Here is a 16,445-nt window from a genome sequence, read left to right as displayed (position 1 = left end):
CACAGTGGGGGACAGTCAATTTTGCTTAAAAAAAAATCTCCAAATTTTTTAAAAGAAAAATTTGAGTTTCGATTTTTGATTTTTTTTTTTAAATTCACTTAAAAATGACTGCAGACATAAGATATACGTATTGTCAAAAGTGGAACTTTAGTGCTGTGATTGTCCTCAAGAGTTAAAATGCATAGAACAATCCCAAAATAAAAAGTAAATGAGGCTCTGTCATTCAACAACTTCAAGCTTTAACCCAGGTTTAAGCAAAAGTGCAACAGCAACTTCACAGTAGCTTAAATTTTCTGATTAAGAAATCAGATAACTACAGTACATATTCTATAACATATACCATTACAATTAAAAAATAAACTCTTTCCTTAGCATCTCAGCATAGTGCGAATAAAACATGAAACATGCCTGTAGCACACATATAGCCTACTCAAAGGGTAAACACATGTAAACAAAGAGGGGACTGGCTCACATCAGAATGCGAAAAAGTCCGAAAAAACTGTGGTGGGAAAAAACAAAAAATAAAAAAAATAAATAAATAAAACTTGAATTTGCAAAATAAAAATCGTTTTATCTACAAATTTGATTAATCGATTTTTTTGCCCAGCCCTACCCCAGTGGTATATGTCATTTTGTTCTTGGGCAAGGCACTTCACCCTCAGTCTAGTATGAATGTAGTGTGTGAGTGAGTGTTGGTGGTGGTCGGAGGGGCCGATGGCGCACTATGGCAGCTCCAGGGCAGCTGTAGCTACAATAGTAGCTTACCACCACTAAGTGTGGAGTGAAAGAATAATGCCTTAACTCTGTAAAGCGCTTTGAGTATCTATGATAAAGTGCTATTTACAATCCAATGCATTGTCATCATTATATATTCAATTAGACATTTTTTAGGGATTAATAAAATGATTTATTGTAATTTTTTTCTCCATGTTTTTTTTTCTAGATCCTCATTTCTGAATTAGCAAAATCTAGTATATTTGTAGTAGAAAGTCGTCTCATAATTATTAATTAAAAAAAAAAAAAGTCAATCTTGTAGGATATTTGGGTAAATATCTTGTCTTTTTGCGTCAGCAATCAGTGACGTAGTCAAAATGCGATCATCAGTTAAGCAGGTCACTAGTTGATCCGAAACACCGGCCCCGATCGCTGTTCCTTTAAGATACCGCACTGGCTTGTGGGTAGTTCATATGGTACGTGTTGTGAGAAGACAGCACAGCTGTATCTGTAACCTGTGCTCGAATGATCCTTTAAAAACACCGTGGGAAGAGTCGGGTGAACATAAACGTTACATTACGATGCTGTCCTTTGCTTTTCATAATAAGAATCGTTACATTTCGTGAAATACTTTGTTTATAATCTTTACGCTGGCTATGTATTGCAATTAGCATATTTTGCTAATGTAGCTTCCCAGTTAGGAACGCGTGTACTTAAATTAACTTGTACATTTCATTTAACTAACATGAAGGCTTAACAGACTGATTAATCCTGTCTACCACCACATTTAGCCTATTTTTGTCTATAAAGTGGCAAGTTTTAAACTCCGTATCCTGTTTACGGTCTCAGCACCGGTTTCATCGATAGGCTAACTGGAGCTAATTGAGAACAGCTGTTGACAAACAATGGAGGAAAGTGCGGAATCTACCGACGACATTGTTATCATCGTAGAAAATGAAGCTGAAAGTTTACCTGCAGGGGAGGACAGGATGAAGCAGCCTGGCAGCTTCGGGCTCATGGACACATGTCCCATCTGCAAACTGAGCTTCCACAACAGAGAGCCCAAGTTACTGCCCTGTCTGCACTCCTTCTGCAAGAGGTGTCTGCCCGCCCCCTTCAGAGGGCCCGACCCCAGGCGTGACTTCAAGCCTCAGACTGACCTCAGCAAGCAAAGTGAGTCTATCTAATCATCCATATCACCTACCACTGATGAAAGTCTACTGGGTTACATATACACAGAGGTGTAGAGTACTGATATGTCCTACTCAAGCAGAAGTACTATTACTTGTTTGAAATACTTGTGAGAAAAATGGAGAACGTCTGGTTTTAGGCAGACATGGGCAACTGGTGGCCCTCGGTCTAATCCTAAAACCAATCCACCAAAAATTGTAATTTAAGAAATAGGAAGTAATTTGAAGCCCATCATATTACACAAAATTACTCCAAAAACACACGAAACAACGCCAAAATGCACAGAATGGCAACGACAATAATAAAAACAGCAAAAAAGACTCAAAATACACAAATGAGGACATTAGACATACAAAACAACCACCTAAACTCACACGGTTGAATCCCAAACTTCTAGAAACATGTCACAGTTCCAAAAAGCAATGCACATCACATCACATTCAGTCGTTCAGTGATTTATCATTATTTATTCAGTGATTTATTATTTATACTGAAATAAATAAAATAAAACCTCCACCAGAAAGGAGGTAAACAACATGTACAGAAAAACAAATTTGAATTTGAATTATTTATTCATCCCTGAAGGGAAATTACATTGCACACTGTTATTTTTAGGGACATGCGTCTCACACACACAGGCCTGAATCACACACATGCAAAAACAGGACCTGTGGACATGCATTAATGGAGAGATGCCAGAGTGGGGCTGCTTTTACAATGAAGGGAGCGCACCAGAGCAGTGTTGGGTTTGGTGCCTTGCTCAAGGGCACCTCGACAGTGCTCGAGAAGTGCCCTGGCACCTTTCCAGCTACCAGAACAACTTCCGTATTTTGGTCCGCATTGGGACTTGAACCGGCCACCCTCCGACATAACTTTACATAACTGTACATAACTTTTTGAAGTTAGTCAACTGAAACTTTTAATGTTCATCAAATGATTTGGAGTGTCTAGGTTTTAGTGTAGGAACAGGAGCTGGTCAACATAGGCTGCTCCAAAAGAGAAGTCCCAAAGTACTGCAGTGTGAGGATTGGCCTTATTTTTCTGTCTGAGACACAGTTAAAATATCAAACTGTGACTTAACATTGGACACAGTGTTAAAATAGTTGACCAGCGTGGACATCATTCTGAGGTCTGTCAGAGTTTCATTTCACAAGCTGCAGCTGACGTGCACACCGCAGCACACAGCTGATTTGCTCTGCAACGCAGCAGCCACCATCCTTCCGCCTCATCTGACATAACGCAAATAGCCAGCTTGACTGGCTTCATTACATGGATACGTTTATTCAGTATTCCATCCAGGGTTCGTTGGTCTGCTGTCAGGTGTCTTGTCTTGCTTGCTTTAGCTTTATGTCTGGATGGTGACGTAGAAGATGAGCAGTAATGTTTGTTGTGTTACACAATAAGCTACTTGTCCGGAGCAGAGTTTAATACAGCTTTGGTCATGTTTAAATCTGTTCTTCATGGAATCTATTTATATCATACCGGTGCATGTTTAATCACGGTTGTTGGTTATGGTTGCTAAAGGGAAGTCCCAGCTGCTGCAACTCTTCTTCGTGCTGCAAGTCTTCCTCGTGTTTGCACTCACATGTTAGTGCATTACCTCCACCCAGTGGTTGCCCACGAAAGTGTGAAAAATACAAGAAAAAAAAATCGATACTGGGAAGCAGAATCGATTATTAAAATCGGTACCCAAAAAATTGCGATATATCGTAAAATAGATTTTTTTCCCACCCTTACTCTCGACCTATGACCCCCCCCCCCCCAGGTCGCGCATGTAAAAGCCTTATAAAGAAAATGCAAACATAACACTCAAAAAATAATAATAATACAAAAACACATATGACTCATGAAAGCAAAAATTGACAGATAAATACACAACAAAATGTCAAAAAAACAGACAAAACCCTTTGTTTTTTCCTGTGTTAATGTTCAGATTGGTCGTTAATCTTAATACTGGCATTAACATTTTTGTGGCCCCGCTGTGATAACAGTTGGCCATCCCTGGTTTTAGGGGTATGGATAAAATGCAACAGAACAGTTTGTACAGATATAAAACTTTGTGTAGAATATATATTCAATGTGTTTTGTAAAAACTAGTAACATTAGTTTCCTAATTATTATAAAATATTTATTTTTATACTATAGAGAACCTTGTTTTGTTTTTTGTGATGGGGTAGGTGTGTATAAGCTTTTGTTTCAACCTACACCCTTTTGGCAGATTAGTTAGATAATTGTTCTGTTTTTTGTTTTTTCTGAAGACTGCCGAAATAAATTTCAAATTGTACTCAAGTGAAAGTAGCTCCATTAAATAGGACTCAAAGTAAAAGTTACTACCGTAGTTACTTTCACTTCCCATGTTTATTTTTGGTAATAAATATTGCCACGGTTCTCTTGCATCCAGTAAACATTTCATGTATAAAGTTTAATAAGAAGGTTTTTGAAAATGTACAATTCTTTTTTACATAAAATGCCACCAATGAATCAGTTCTTTGAATTCCCAAGTAAAATTACTGATTTAGAAATATACTCAAAGTACCCATAAAAGCAACTCAATTACAGTAATGCTAGTACTCACCTCTGCGTGCATATACACTTTTATGTGTAGGGGCCATTATCTCCCAAATTATAGTTTTAGTGCAAATCGGTGCAACAGCGTCTTAAAAAAAATTCAAATGTATTGTAACTTACAACCTTAAGTAATTTCAGCAGTATTTTTTAGACCAGAGGTGTTAAACGTATTGTAGTTCAGGTGCCAAATACAGACAAGTTTAATCTCAAGTGGGTAACAAATTATAGGTTGGGAATTAATTTGCCCTAGATCGCACTTCCACGTTTAAATGATATAATGTATGGAAGGTGCCAACATCATCAAAGCAAGAACTGACATATATCTGTCCCCGCAGGATCTTTACTTTAGATGTCCTTGATTTTATGACCATTTTTTAATCAATTTAAGGAAATTTGTGAAAATGCAAATCCCTGGAATTAAAGCCTTCTATCTTTGCTAACTTTGCTCTCTTGCTTCAGTGGGAACAATTCGATGTCCAGTGTGCAGACAAGACTGCTGCGAGATCGATATTTTGGACAACTTCTTTGTCAAAGACTCTGCTGAGATGCCCAGCAGCACCGTGGAAAAAAGCACCCAGGTTAGTCACGCTAGTATCCTCAACTGTTTGTAGTGTTCTGTAGCTTGAGTTAATGTCATCATCACCTGTTGGTATTAAATATGCTGTTATTTTGATTGATCTTGGTTAGGTGTGCATGTGCTGTGAAGACAACACAGAAGCTACGGGTTACTGTATGGAATGTGTGGAGTTCCTTTGCGTTACCTGTATTGAGGCGCACCAGAGAGTCAAATTTACCAGGGATCACACCATCCGTCAGAAGGAGGAGATGTCACCAGGTATACATTTTTCTAAATATGAGTTAAAAGGGAAGCAGTCCACACCTTTAACACCTCAGCCACCGCTTAGCCTCTTTTGGGCAACGTGAGTTGCTATCTATCAGCTGTAACCTTGTACACAAAATGTTAATGGTGATCAGTTTGTGTTTTAAAAAGCCATGGGGAACTAACTGTGCTGCCTAAATTATCCTGTCTGTGTGCCAGAAGCAGTAGGCTTATCTACACAGAAACCTGTTTTCTGCGACATCCACAAGCAGGAGCCACTGAAGCTGTTCTGTGAGACGTGTGACCGGCTCACCTGTCGAGACTGTCAACTGCTGAAGCACAAGGATCACAAGTATGTTGGTTTCAAGTCCTTAACCCTGCAATCAGAATATAGAAATATTTAAAGGCGTCTACTTGTTGATGATGTTGAATTTGAGAGCATTATGTACCAATAGGAAATGCAACTGCAAATCAAGTCATCTTTTTTCTTTTTTTTTACTGCTTCAAGTTCTGTACTCTGATCTCTAATGTCTATTGTTGGTGAATAATAAGGTTAAAGGTGAATTCCAGTGTCAGAATTGGAGCGCCCACCCAGTTTATGTAATTATGCTGCCACTTGTGAAGATTGAATCGCAAAGGAAGTGTACATAGGCCAGAATGGCACTACCAAACCCCAATCCTGGGCTCAAAAGTTAGGTCTGGGTACAGCCTGAAAGGATCGTGTGTGCCCGCGCTTCTAAAAGCTCACCACCCTCAGGAATGCAGTGTGGATTGGGCAGCAGACCAGTGGAAGGCTTAGCGATTTGATCCTGGTCTTTAGATGCTCACTCTAGAGACATGGAATGTCATTTCTGTGGTGGGGACATAGCCTCAGCTGGTGCGTGAGTAGTTGGCTTCACCTCAACACATAGCAAGGGCTCCGGAACCAGGCTTTTTGACACAGAACACATGGGAGAGCCTAAGTCTCTTGGCTGACCTTGGAACTTCTCGGAATCCCCCGGGAAGAGCTGAACAAATTAGACTGGGTAGAGGGCAGTCTGGGCTTCCCTGCTTAGGATGCTGCCCCCATGACTCGACCATGACAAGATAGATGATGGATGAATGTTGCCTCTATTTAACTATTCATCTTTCTATCAGAGCGAGTTCTGAATTTTGAGGCTATTATTGAGAGTGTAGCTCTTATTATCTTGTATTAAATGGTGTTGACCAGATAATTTTCCCTGAATGGTCAGAGAACCTTGACCATCATTGATGGCCATCATTGATTTTGTAGAATATTATTGACTTTGAAATAAGTTGCGCTTTGTTTGAAGATTCAGAAAATGATCATATTTCCAGCCAGTTGGTGCCAGGACAGGATCAAAGACCAATAAATAAAGTAAATAAAATCTTCTTGCTTACAGTGGGAGGTAGTTCATTCATGAGTGGTTCCTTTTTTTGTGTCAGTACAGATTTTTTTTTATTTCTTTTTTAAATCTCACTGTCAGTATGAAGGGTTTAAGTTTCACAAGGCTCTTAATACATCTGTAAGTTTTGTAATTATTCACATCATGGAATGCAGCAACCTACAGCAGTGCTACCAGGTAAAGGACTGGTGAAGACTGAATCAGTTAGATGCTTTTAAAAGAGCCATTTTTGTGTGTGTGTTTTTTTTTTTAAATATTGTTAGCTGTTACATTTAAAACATTCATTTGAAACATTTTTCTCTGTCTAGCTACCAGTTTTTGGAGGATGCGTACAGAAACCACAGGCAGTATCTGGAGAAGATGACACAGCAGCTACAAGAGAAAAGAAAGACTATTGAGGACATGTCCTGTTGTATCAATTCTGGGTAAAACTTCACAACTAGACCTAAATTGATGTGTTATTATTTTTTTTAGATATTTCAAATATTAATTTTATTGATGTACAATGCAATGTTCTCAAAATGTCTTGTGCAAATTAAAATATTATTAAAAGGCATTTTTGAGTTTACATTTTTGGTTCTCAGTCTGCAGCAAGTGGATGAAAATCGGAAGTCTGTGACCAATGAGATCAAAAGGTCCATTTGTAACTTGATTATGGAGATCAACAGGAAGGGCAAAATTTTGGTCAACCAGCTCGAGGTCTGTTTAATCGAGAGTCATAGTCACTCTGTGTAAGTGTCACACTTTGTGTTCTGATTTTCTATGCACATCCTTTCTCCCAGGCTTTGACTAAAGACCATGAGTTGGGTTTAAAGAAGCAGCAGGATGATGTGAACTCTCTGAGCAGACAACTGGACCATGTCATCAGCTTCACCAAATGGGCCACAGCCAGCCAGAGTGGGACAGCTCTCCTGTACTGCAAGAGACTAGTGTGTAAACCTATGGCGCTATGTTAGGCTACACATTTCAGAGTTATAAAAAAGGAAATGTTTTATTCCTTTTTTTTAATAATACATTTTTGTCAAATAGATTCTTTATCAGATCCATTACCTGATGAGAGCAAGCTGTAACCCCTCCATCGTCCCTCAGACCTCTGTTCGCTTCCAGTGCCGCTCTGGCTTCTGGGCCAGCAACGTGGACCTTGGTAAGACTGACATTCCTATCACAGATTGTTTAAAGGTCCTATAGTGTACTGCTTTTCATACCATTTGACATCACTATCAGAAGCCCAGCAAAACAGTATTTGATGTGCATTTCCCTAAAAGCATCCATCGTCCTGAAATGTCAGCGGTTTAAAAAGTTGCATTCATGAGCTCCCCTCAGAACAGGCTGTTACAGGAAGTGTAGTTCCGGGTATGTACATGAGCTGTATCTGGCCTGATATCTCCTGATATCATTTGCTGTTGTGCGTTTATGGACACAAGGTTAGCAGCAGTAACTGAGCAGTGTTAGCTTCCATGTTAACATTACACTGACATTTGAACAGCTAGCAGCTTATCATGCTAGTTAGGCTTATGCAGTAAAAATATGAACTTAATCTTCCACGTTTGTGCTTGAGTCATAAAGTGTTTTATCTGGAATCATGAGCTAAGCCAGCTTAAATTGTAAGCCCGAGCCCGAAGCAAACCCGACGTAAATTATTATTTTATTGAACGTATTGCAGCCAGTAGAATAGTATCTCGGGGAGAGGGGGGGCGCGCACACACTCACCGCAGCCCAAAAGGTATAGTAATGACTTGACTTGAGCCGTTATCGCAGTTTTACAGGATTTTAATGGAGGTTGTAGTAACGCCAAAAATGAACAAACAAACACACAAAGAACCGTCATACACTCCCACTACCGTGGAAACAGAATTGTTCCCTCTTTTCCCCGCTTACACCCGTCCTTTCACCAGCCTCCCAGCCAATCAACACTCAGAACACATGTAATCAAAGACACACATTGGCAGAGAAAGCGGCACGTAACCATGATGCCTTCTCGGCCATGGGAAATCTCAGCATCAGTTACCCACTGAATACACACAAGTGGGACATAACCAGAACATAGATTAAAAAAAAAAAAAAAAAAAAAGTTAAAAATGAAGCCCGACCCGACAGCTGAGCAGGAAAATGAATCTAAACTCTATTTGGTACACAACCAGCAAAGATCAAATCCAGCCACTGGGTCCTGAGAGGCTCAGATGGGGGGAGGAAAAATACAGTTTAGCATGGCTCGATGCAGCCGACAACACCGCAATTTGCATGCCGATGTCCTGCCTTTGCTATGTCTGTTTACCTGTAAAGTTGTTAGTGAGGGGCGAGCTCACCTCCCTGCAGGGGCAGACGGAGGATCAGTAGGAGGAGTTTTTCTGCTTATGATGTCACAAACGGGTCAAACTCGCCTGTCTTTCACAAAATGCTGAGCAGGTGATGGAGGAATCATACATTTTCACTTTTGGAGCCTCATAATGAGGCTACAGCACTACATAGTAATGTTAGAAAACTATTACAAAGTGAAATTTGTATAATATTGGACATTTAAGTGGCATTGGCTAGATAAGGAATGTTGACTAATTTTTATTTTTAATATGAGTCTAAAGTTAGGCTTCAACTGCTAAAATGTTAATTCAGATTTTGTTATGACTATAAATTGAGCTTTGTATTTTCTGCCAAGAAGGACTAAACCGACATATTTGTTTTTTGTTTACAAAATTGATTCACACAATTGTTTAATATTCTCTAATATATGTAATTTAGAAAGCTATGCCATAAAATTGTTTTCTATTGGTTTTTATGACAAACATACCTTTGTGATAGAGCATTGTTTCAGTCAGTGTTGGCAGTTTGAGCCATCAAATAAATAAATAAATAAATAAAAACTGCAGTAATAGACCCCTACAGATAGAGGGGGCTACATGGTTAAGTTGAAAAGAAGACATTTTCTGTCACTAAATACACGTGTCTTTTCCTTTTTCATTATATCACTTCTGGTATATACGTAACATTAAACAATTTAAGTAAGTAAAATTACCATATAGAATATATGTTACTATACAATAATGTTTTTTTGTGTCTGTAGCAGGGCAAAATAAATGTCTTTTTCAAATCAAGCTTAGTCAAACATGTCATTATAAACAGTTGGTGGTGCTAATTATCCACTAATTTCATAAAAGGCCACAATTGTCATTTTGACTTTGCTTTGAATGGTAGGAATTCTGAGCCTGGATGAAGTTTTGTCCTTTTTTTTCATTTTGAGTTATTGCTCTCATGTTGAATTTCTTGCAGGTTCACTTGTTGTTGAGAGAGGCCCCGGGCGGCCCCCTATCCCCAATCACCAGACAGGCCCTAGGGGAGAAGCCCCCTCTGGAGCTCTCTCTCTGTCAGCCCAGCAGCGACAGACCACATTGGCACAGCTCCAGATGCAGGTAGAGGTACAGGTCCTTCAAAGCTGGAATTACACGGTGTGAAGCTGCTGTGCTGTGGTTTCCTGACTAATAATCACCTCCCTCCTGTCTGTCAAAGGTTGAAAAGATTACCCAACCCCCTCACAGGCCACCCCCTCCCAACCACTGGCCCTGGTACCAAAATGTCAGACTCCCTGGACCTGCAGGCCCTCCACCCCCAACTAGACCTATCCACGGAGTCTCACCCCCCACTCAAGGACCCCCCAATATGACTCAGCCAGGGCGGAGGTTTGCGGCCTCCCACCTAAACACGAGAAGTCCCACATCGTCCATGCTTCACAACCCCAACTTCCCACCAAATCTTGTAAGTAAGGCAGACCTACAGGTATTACAGACAGACCTATTCAGCCACCATTAAAAAATGCATTGAATTTAAAGTCAAGGAGCAGAAAGTGTGAGTCGATTCTTTTTCTTTTCCATGTAGTCTCTGAGAGAGATGATCAACAGTTCCAGCTTCCCCATGAAACCCCATGAAGTACCACATGGTGCAGCCTGCTTTCCTCAGCCGCTGACCACAGCAGCTGCTGCACAGACTTCACTACAACAGGTAGGTCAGAAAGAAGAATAAATTAAAAATGAACCTCTTTTATTGATCTGCTTTTTCTTCCCCTGCCCCCCAGAGAGCATTCGCAGAGTCTTCTTTCCTTAAGAGGAGCGAACCCAGCCGATCTATCCCATCCATCACAGTCTCCATCCCCAAACCCAGTTTCACCACAAGTTTAGCCTCCACTTCAGCAGATAAAATGATCTCACTCAATCAGATGACAGGTAATCGTCTTTCCCTGAGATTGAAAAAGTATTTAAAAAATAACTGGTTATTGAACTTCCCAAAATAAGGTTAATAGTTTAAATTGCTGTTATTCATTTTACATTATATGTGCTTCAGACAACTCACTGAAATGGGTGAATACTTTTGACCCTCACTCACTCGTTTTACAGAAAAAAATACCATAAAAATGTGTGATATGGTCCTAAACATTATTTATGAAACTTTTTAATTACTGCCATTGGAGCTAGAAATAGGAGAAACAAGAGTCAGATTGCTTTTTCAGTGTCTGAGGTGGAAAATTTCATTTTCTTTCATTTGTTCTCCACATTCATGGAAAATTGGAGGCACTACATCTCTGCTCTGTGAAAATCCATACAAAAGGAGAACCTTCTCTGATTTTTTTGTCTTTAAATGTTATTTTGGTTCTCTCTCCCACTTTTCTCTAGTTCCAGGAAGACAGAACCCTCCGATGGTTAAACTTTCTTCTACAGACAACAGCTCAGGGTAGGACACCTTGAATTTGTCATAATGTTGGTCTGATTTTCCAATGTTGTAAATTCACAAGTTCACAAAATGTTTGCTGATGAAACTGAATGTCCTCCGAAAATTTTAGTGGAATGTAATTAAAGGGCAGAACTGTTTGACTATCTTTGTCACTATCGGTGTTTTGCAATGAAAACACTAAAATGCAATGTCATCATGTGACCCAGAGGAATATTTCCTTTAGACATTTTGATCTCATACAATAAAGCTGATATGTCTTTCTGTTTTCAAACTCCAATCTGTGGTTAGACCCACTTATCGGAAGCCAAGTTCAGATCCACCATCCGCCCCCACATCCAAGCGCCGCCGAAGGTTATCTCCAGGCCCTATTATTGTCATCAAGGATGAACCTGAAGATGAGGATGAAGTTCGATTTGTAAGTGAATTTTTCAAATCAATTTCAGCCTAAACCCAGAAGAAGGCCTTGGAATGGTGTTGCAATTGTTCCCTAATTTATGAGACATCTGTTTCCATCTATTGGGGCGACCCTGGATCAGTGGTAGAGTGGGTCGTCCAGTAACCGAAGGGTTGGGGGTTCGAATCCTGCTCTATCCAAGTCATTGTCGTGTCTTTGGGCAAGGCACTTTACCTACATTGCCTTGTATGAATGGGTATAAATGTTGGTGGTGTTTAGATGGGCCTTAGGCACAAAATGGCAGCTTTTGTCACTGTGGCTACATTGTAGCTTACCACCACTGGTATGACTGATGTGAGTGACTGGTGTGAATGAATAATGGTTTCTGTATGTGCTTTGAGTCTCCTTAAAAAAAGCGCTATATAAATCCAAGCCATTATTATAATGAATTGTGTAGTTAGCGCTATTGTGTATATTTTCCTTCCTCTACCCATTCCATTGTAATGTAACACTGGTTTAAACTGATTATATGTTTAGCTCAACTACATGTCTGTTCTAACAGTAGTATCAGTGTGTACGCCAGAGGAGTCTGTTGTCAGATTTACCTCCTAAAGACTCCTGAAGAATGTTAGATTATCAGTTGCTCACGTGCCACATTATGGACATGGGGCTCATAAATATAAGTCATCAAGTGTGATGTGATAACAATGTACAAGGACTTCTTGATATGTAAAACACAATAACAACTTTAGCTGGGATATCCAGTGTTGTTTGTCCAGAACAGTGTTTGTTAGCGGAAATTGAGGAGAACCATGAACTGATTTATATTTTATACTCTGACTTGCAACAAAATGTAATATGACAAATAACCAATCAGAATTCTGGGTACATTTATTTCAGTAAGTTTTAGTTGATATTATACCCCAATGGTCCGCAGGTCCAGTCCACTGTTGGCTCTAATTTGCCAGATAGCAGCACCGGTGCCCAGTCCAAGCCCCGACAGCAACAGAAAGGGCCCCCAACAAGCCACAATCCTGGTCCTGTGTCCAAAGAAGATCATGCACCCACTCCACAGCAGCCAGAGCCCAATAAACCTGCAGAGCCAGAGGACCCCAACGAGGACTGGTGCGCTGTCTGTCAGAACGGAGGAGAGCTGCTCTGCTGTGACAAGTGCCCCAAAGTCTTTCACCTGGCCTGTCACATCCCTGCTCTCAAAGAGTCGCCCAGGTTAGATATAAACTGCGTCACTGGGATCATTAAAGCTTGACATTATAGGTTTTTGACTATTTTTACTCTGCTAATTAGAGTATAAAAATGGCCTCTATGAAGAGCTGTTTCTAGGCTAAGGCAGTTTACGCCAGTTGGATACATCTACAGCATTGTTCAAAGCTAAGTCAACAGTAATCAGCATGTCTTGATCCCTTCTCTTCACAGTGGTGAGTGGTTCTGTTCGTTCTGCCGGAACATCGACTCCCCTGAGATGGAGTACGACAGCTTCAACAAAGACGCTCCAGACTCTGAGAATTTCTCACCTGTTGATCGAAGGGTATCAGTAGAAACTCACACTTAAAACGCTTCACTTCTCTGTGCTTCCATGGTGCCTCCACACCTACAAATCAACAAACATACAGTGACCACTTTTAGTAATTCCCCTTTTGGCCAAGTTTAACAAGTTCCTGCACTTTCTACCTGAATGGAATGTAAATACACAGTAGAATTTTAAGACGAAATCTGCAGTTAAATCACATTCCTTAAGCTTCATTTAAAAACACGTTTCATTTTAAATTAGCTGATGTTTTGTGATTAGTGATTACTCTGTTTTTCTGTCATGTAGAAATGTGAGAGGCTGCTGCTGCGTCTATACTGCAATGACTTCAGCGCCGACTTCCAGCAGGCCGCTTCGCCATCGGTAAAAAGAAACTATCTGTGTATTGGTGCCGAAAATCCACAATCTGCAGTCGTTTTACATAAAGCATATTGTTTAAGGGTGTAAAGATGAGTTTTAACGATTTGTTGTTCCCTCTACAACTCAAGGATGTTATTATTGGTCAGTTTAGAAAGATTCGATCCGAAAGGATTCAGTGGCTTGAAATTATTGCAATAGCTTTAATGAAAATTCAACTAGTGACTGAAATAAATACCTGGGTACTGGACAGTGCAGGTGAGCTTTTCTAGATTCCTAGACATAAACATAAACTAACGTTTTTGTCATTAAAAGCCCTTTAAGAAAACACATCCATATAAAACCTGCCGTTATTTCCTTGTATCTAAACAGTTGATCGATTACCTTTTAAAACAAGGTTAGATCGATGTGTCATTCGGAAGGCCAACTTACCGAGTACAGATCGATGTAGTTGGATTATTGGAATATAAATCGATGCTCTGATCTTAAAAGATAAATTATTACTTCCTTAATATTGTTTGATATTTGTGCTTAATTAGCAAGATCTTTATTGGGTTTTATGGGCGATCAGGTAGTAGAGGTGTCTTTTTCTGATTGAAAGGTCAGGGGTTTGATCCTAAGGATATACAGTACCTTTCTATGTATTGAAGAGTCCTTGGGCAAGGTGGTGAACCCTAATTTGCTGTCAATGGTTGACTAGCGCCTTGCACGGCAGCTTTGTGCCATTGGTGTGTGAATGTGATATTGTAAAGTTATCTAGGAATACTTTGGTAGTGATATAAGCACGTTATAAAGTATTTGCTATCTATTATGGAAGTGACTTATAATGCTCTTTGATAAATCTGTAGAGTTAGATTGATCTCCATGTTGCGTGTTTTCACTTGTGCTTCTTTTGTCCTGTAGGAGACGAAAAGGTATAAAGAGCTGATAAAGACTCCGATGGATTTGTCGATCGTGAAGAAGAGACTGGAGTCAAAGGCAGAAAACGGGGATTTTTACGTCTCTCCAGAGAGATTCGTAGAAGATGTCAGGCTCATATTTTTCAACTGTGCAAAGTACTACAAGGTAGATATACTTTATGTAACTTCTATCTTTAGTCTTTTTTGTGTTTGTAATGAATATTGTTCTGAGACGAGTTCTGAATATAAAAACATTCTGATTATTTCAGGCAACCTCAGAGATTGGGAGTTCTGGTTTGTACCTGGAGGATTATTTTGAGGAACAGCTGAAGCTCACCTACACAGACAAGGTGTTTCCTGGAGGAAGAGAAGAACACATGATCCCTCCTTTAGAGGATGAGATCGATGAAGACGAGGAGATAGTTGAGGGATTAATTGCTCCAGCTGAGGATGAAAATATGCACACTTGTGAGGAAAAAGGAAGCCCACAGGAAGGAGTGGCCTCAGCTTTACTAGAGGAAGTTCCTGCTCAGTTAGAGACAGAAAAACTAAGCAGTGAGGAGGTGATCACATCAGAGGAAAAACAGGCAGATGATGTGGCCTCAGTCAAGGAGGAAGATGTTGCTCCTGCAGAGAAGGAAAAGGAGTCTACAGAGGCAATGCAGGAGGACATTAGTTCAGATCCTACATGTGGCACAAAAGAGGATGAAGCTTCTAAATCCCCAAAAGATGAGAATCCTAAGCTTGCTCATCAAGTACCTGCAGATCTTCCTGGAAGTGATGATAAACCAGCTCCTGCTGACTCAGCCAAAGAGACAGAGCGATGAAGACTTGACAGATCAGCTAAAGGACTCCAGTCTTCCACCAATGTGTCCCCAGTGGGGACAGACTGTTTATGCAATCAAGTGATCAAACTGCAATGTTTTACTAAACGTTGGTGGCAGATTGAGGCACTTGGAACATAAAGAACAAATTTTCTGTCAGACATAAAAACACATTAGTTTTTGTTTATTATGTTTAAATTATCTTGTCTTGTAAATAATGTGTGTGCGTGAACTGAAAGCACAAGTGCTGCATTTAGCACCTGTAAAAGACTTAGATTAGTAATGCATGCAATTTATCACAATATAATGTATTTTTATTTGTTAATTTGAACATTGAGTTTTGACATAGTATTATTATGTTCCAATCTGTTATTATTCTGTGACGTGTGTCACTGCTTTGTTCTGTAGCGTCTGTACAGAAGGAAGTGTCTGATAAAATAGGTACAGCCATACCGACAACACCATCTACTGTAGATAGGAACCACTCTCAAGTATTTCATGCCACGTTGAGGCCTCTTATCCCATAAATCCAACCCAACCTTTTTACACTATATTTATTTTACTGTTATCCCCCTTTGATAAAGACGGTTACACTATCATCACTGTCATTTGTTAAACAGACTGATTTGACCCACTTGATGATTGTTAGTAATAATGAACACAGAAACGGACTTCCTTTAAGTAACCATTCTCTGCATTTGTTCTAAACTGGTATATTATGAAATCTATCACTTTATTGCTGATTATGAATAAAAAGGATCCGTGATAACTAGAAATGAGGATAGAATAGGAATTTTCAATATTTGTAATAAACATGACTACAATACCACGTGGCTACTTTAGTTTTTGTACCATGATTGTGTGTGTTGTGTATATTTCTATTGTTACATTCAAAATATGTAAGTTTAATAAATCACTGTTTCAGTTTGAACGTGGCACAGATTTGAGTGTCTTTAGTAGGATAAGCATGTGTAGAGGATGTCATTTTTATATTATATATATTGTTTCTT

At 39.6% G+C, this 16,445-nt stretch overlaps 1 protein-coding gene across 4 annotated transcripts; it reads left to right on the top strand.

Annotated features, from left to right (window-relative positions):
* The first annotated feature begins 1,186 nt into the window (after window positions 1-1,186).
* trim24 (tripartite motif containing 24) lies at window positions 1,187-16,264 on the top strand. Of its 4 annotated transcripts, XM_028449299.1 has the most exons (20): window positions 1,197-1,272; window positions 1,564-1,887; window positions 4,933-5,051; window positions 5,161-5,308; window positions 5,513-5,645; window positions 7,008-7,124; window positions 7,284-7,398; window positions 7,482-7,628; window positions 7,729-7,843; window positions 9,964-10,109; window positions 10,201-10,446; window positions 10,567-10,689; window positions 10,763-10,910; window positions 11,358-11,415; window positions 11,704-11,830; window positions 12,747-13,036; window positions 13,244-13,355; window positions 13,644-13,718; window positions 14,616-14,777; window positions 14,881-16,264. In XM_028449299.1, exons 2-20 carry the CDS (start codon window positions 1,620-1,622, stop codon window positions 15,436-15,438), a joined length of 3,207 nt encoding a protein of 1,068 aa, XP_028305100.1. In that variant the 5' UTR covers window positions 1,197-1,272; window positions 1,564-1,619; the 3' UTR covers window positions 15,439-16,264. The 4 variants fall into 4 exon arrangements, with proteins under 4 accessions (XP_028305101.1, XP_028305102.1, XP_028305099.1 ...); XM_028449300.1 differs by having other exon boundaries at window positions 1,187-1,887; window positions 5,516-5,645; XM_028449301.1 differs by having other exon boundaries at window positions 1,187-1,887; window positions 9,964-10,103.
* The last annotated feature ends 181 nt before the right edge of the window (window positions 16,265-16,445 follow it).

The sequence above is a fragment of the Gouania willdenowi genome, chromosome 6 (genome assembly GCF_900634775.1).
Source record: "Gouania willdenowi chromosome 6, fGouWil2.1, whole genome shotgun sequence".
NCBI classification, from domain to species: Eukaryota; Metazoa; Chordata; class Actinopteri; order Blenniiformes; family Gobiesocidae; genus Gouania; species Gouania willdenowi.
The sequence above is the reverse complement of the archived record's forward strand: the minus strand, read 5'-3'. Positions and strand labels throughout refer to the sequence as shown.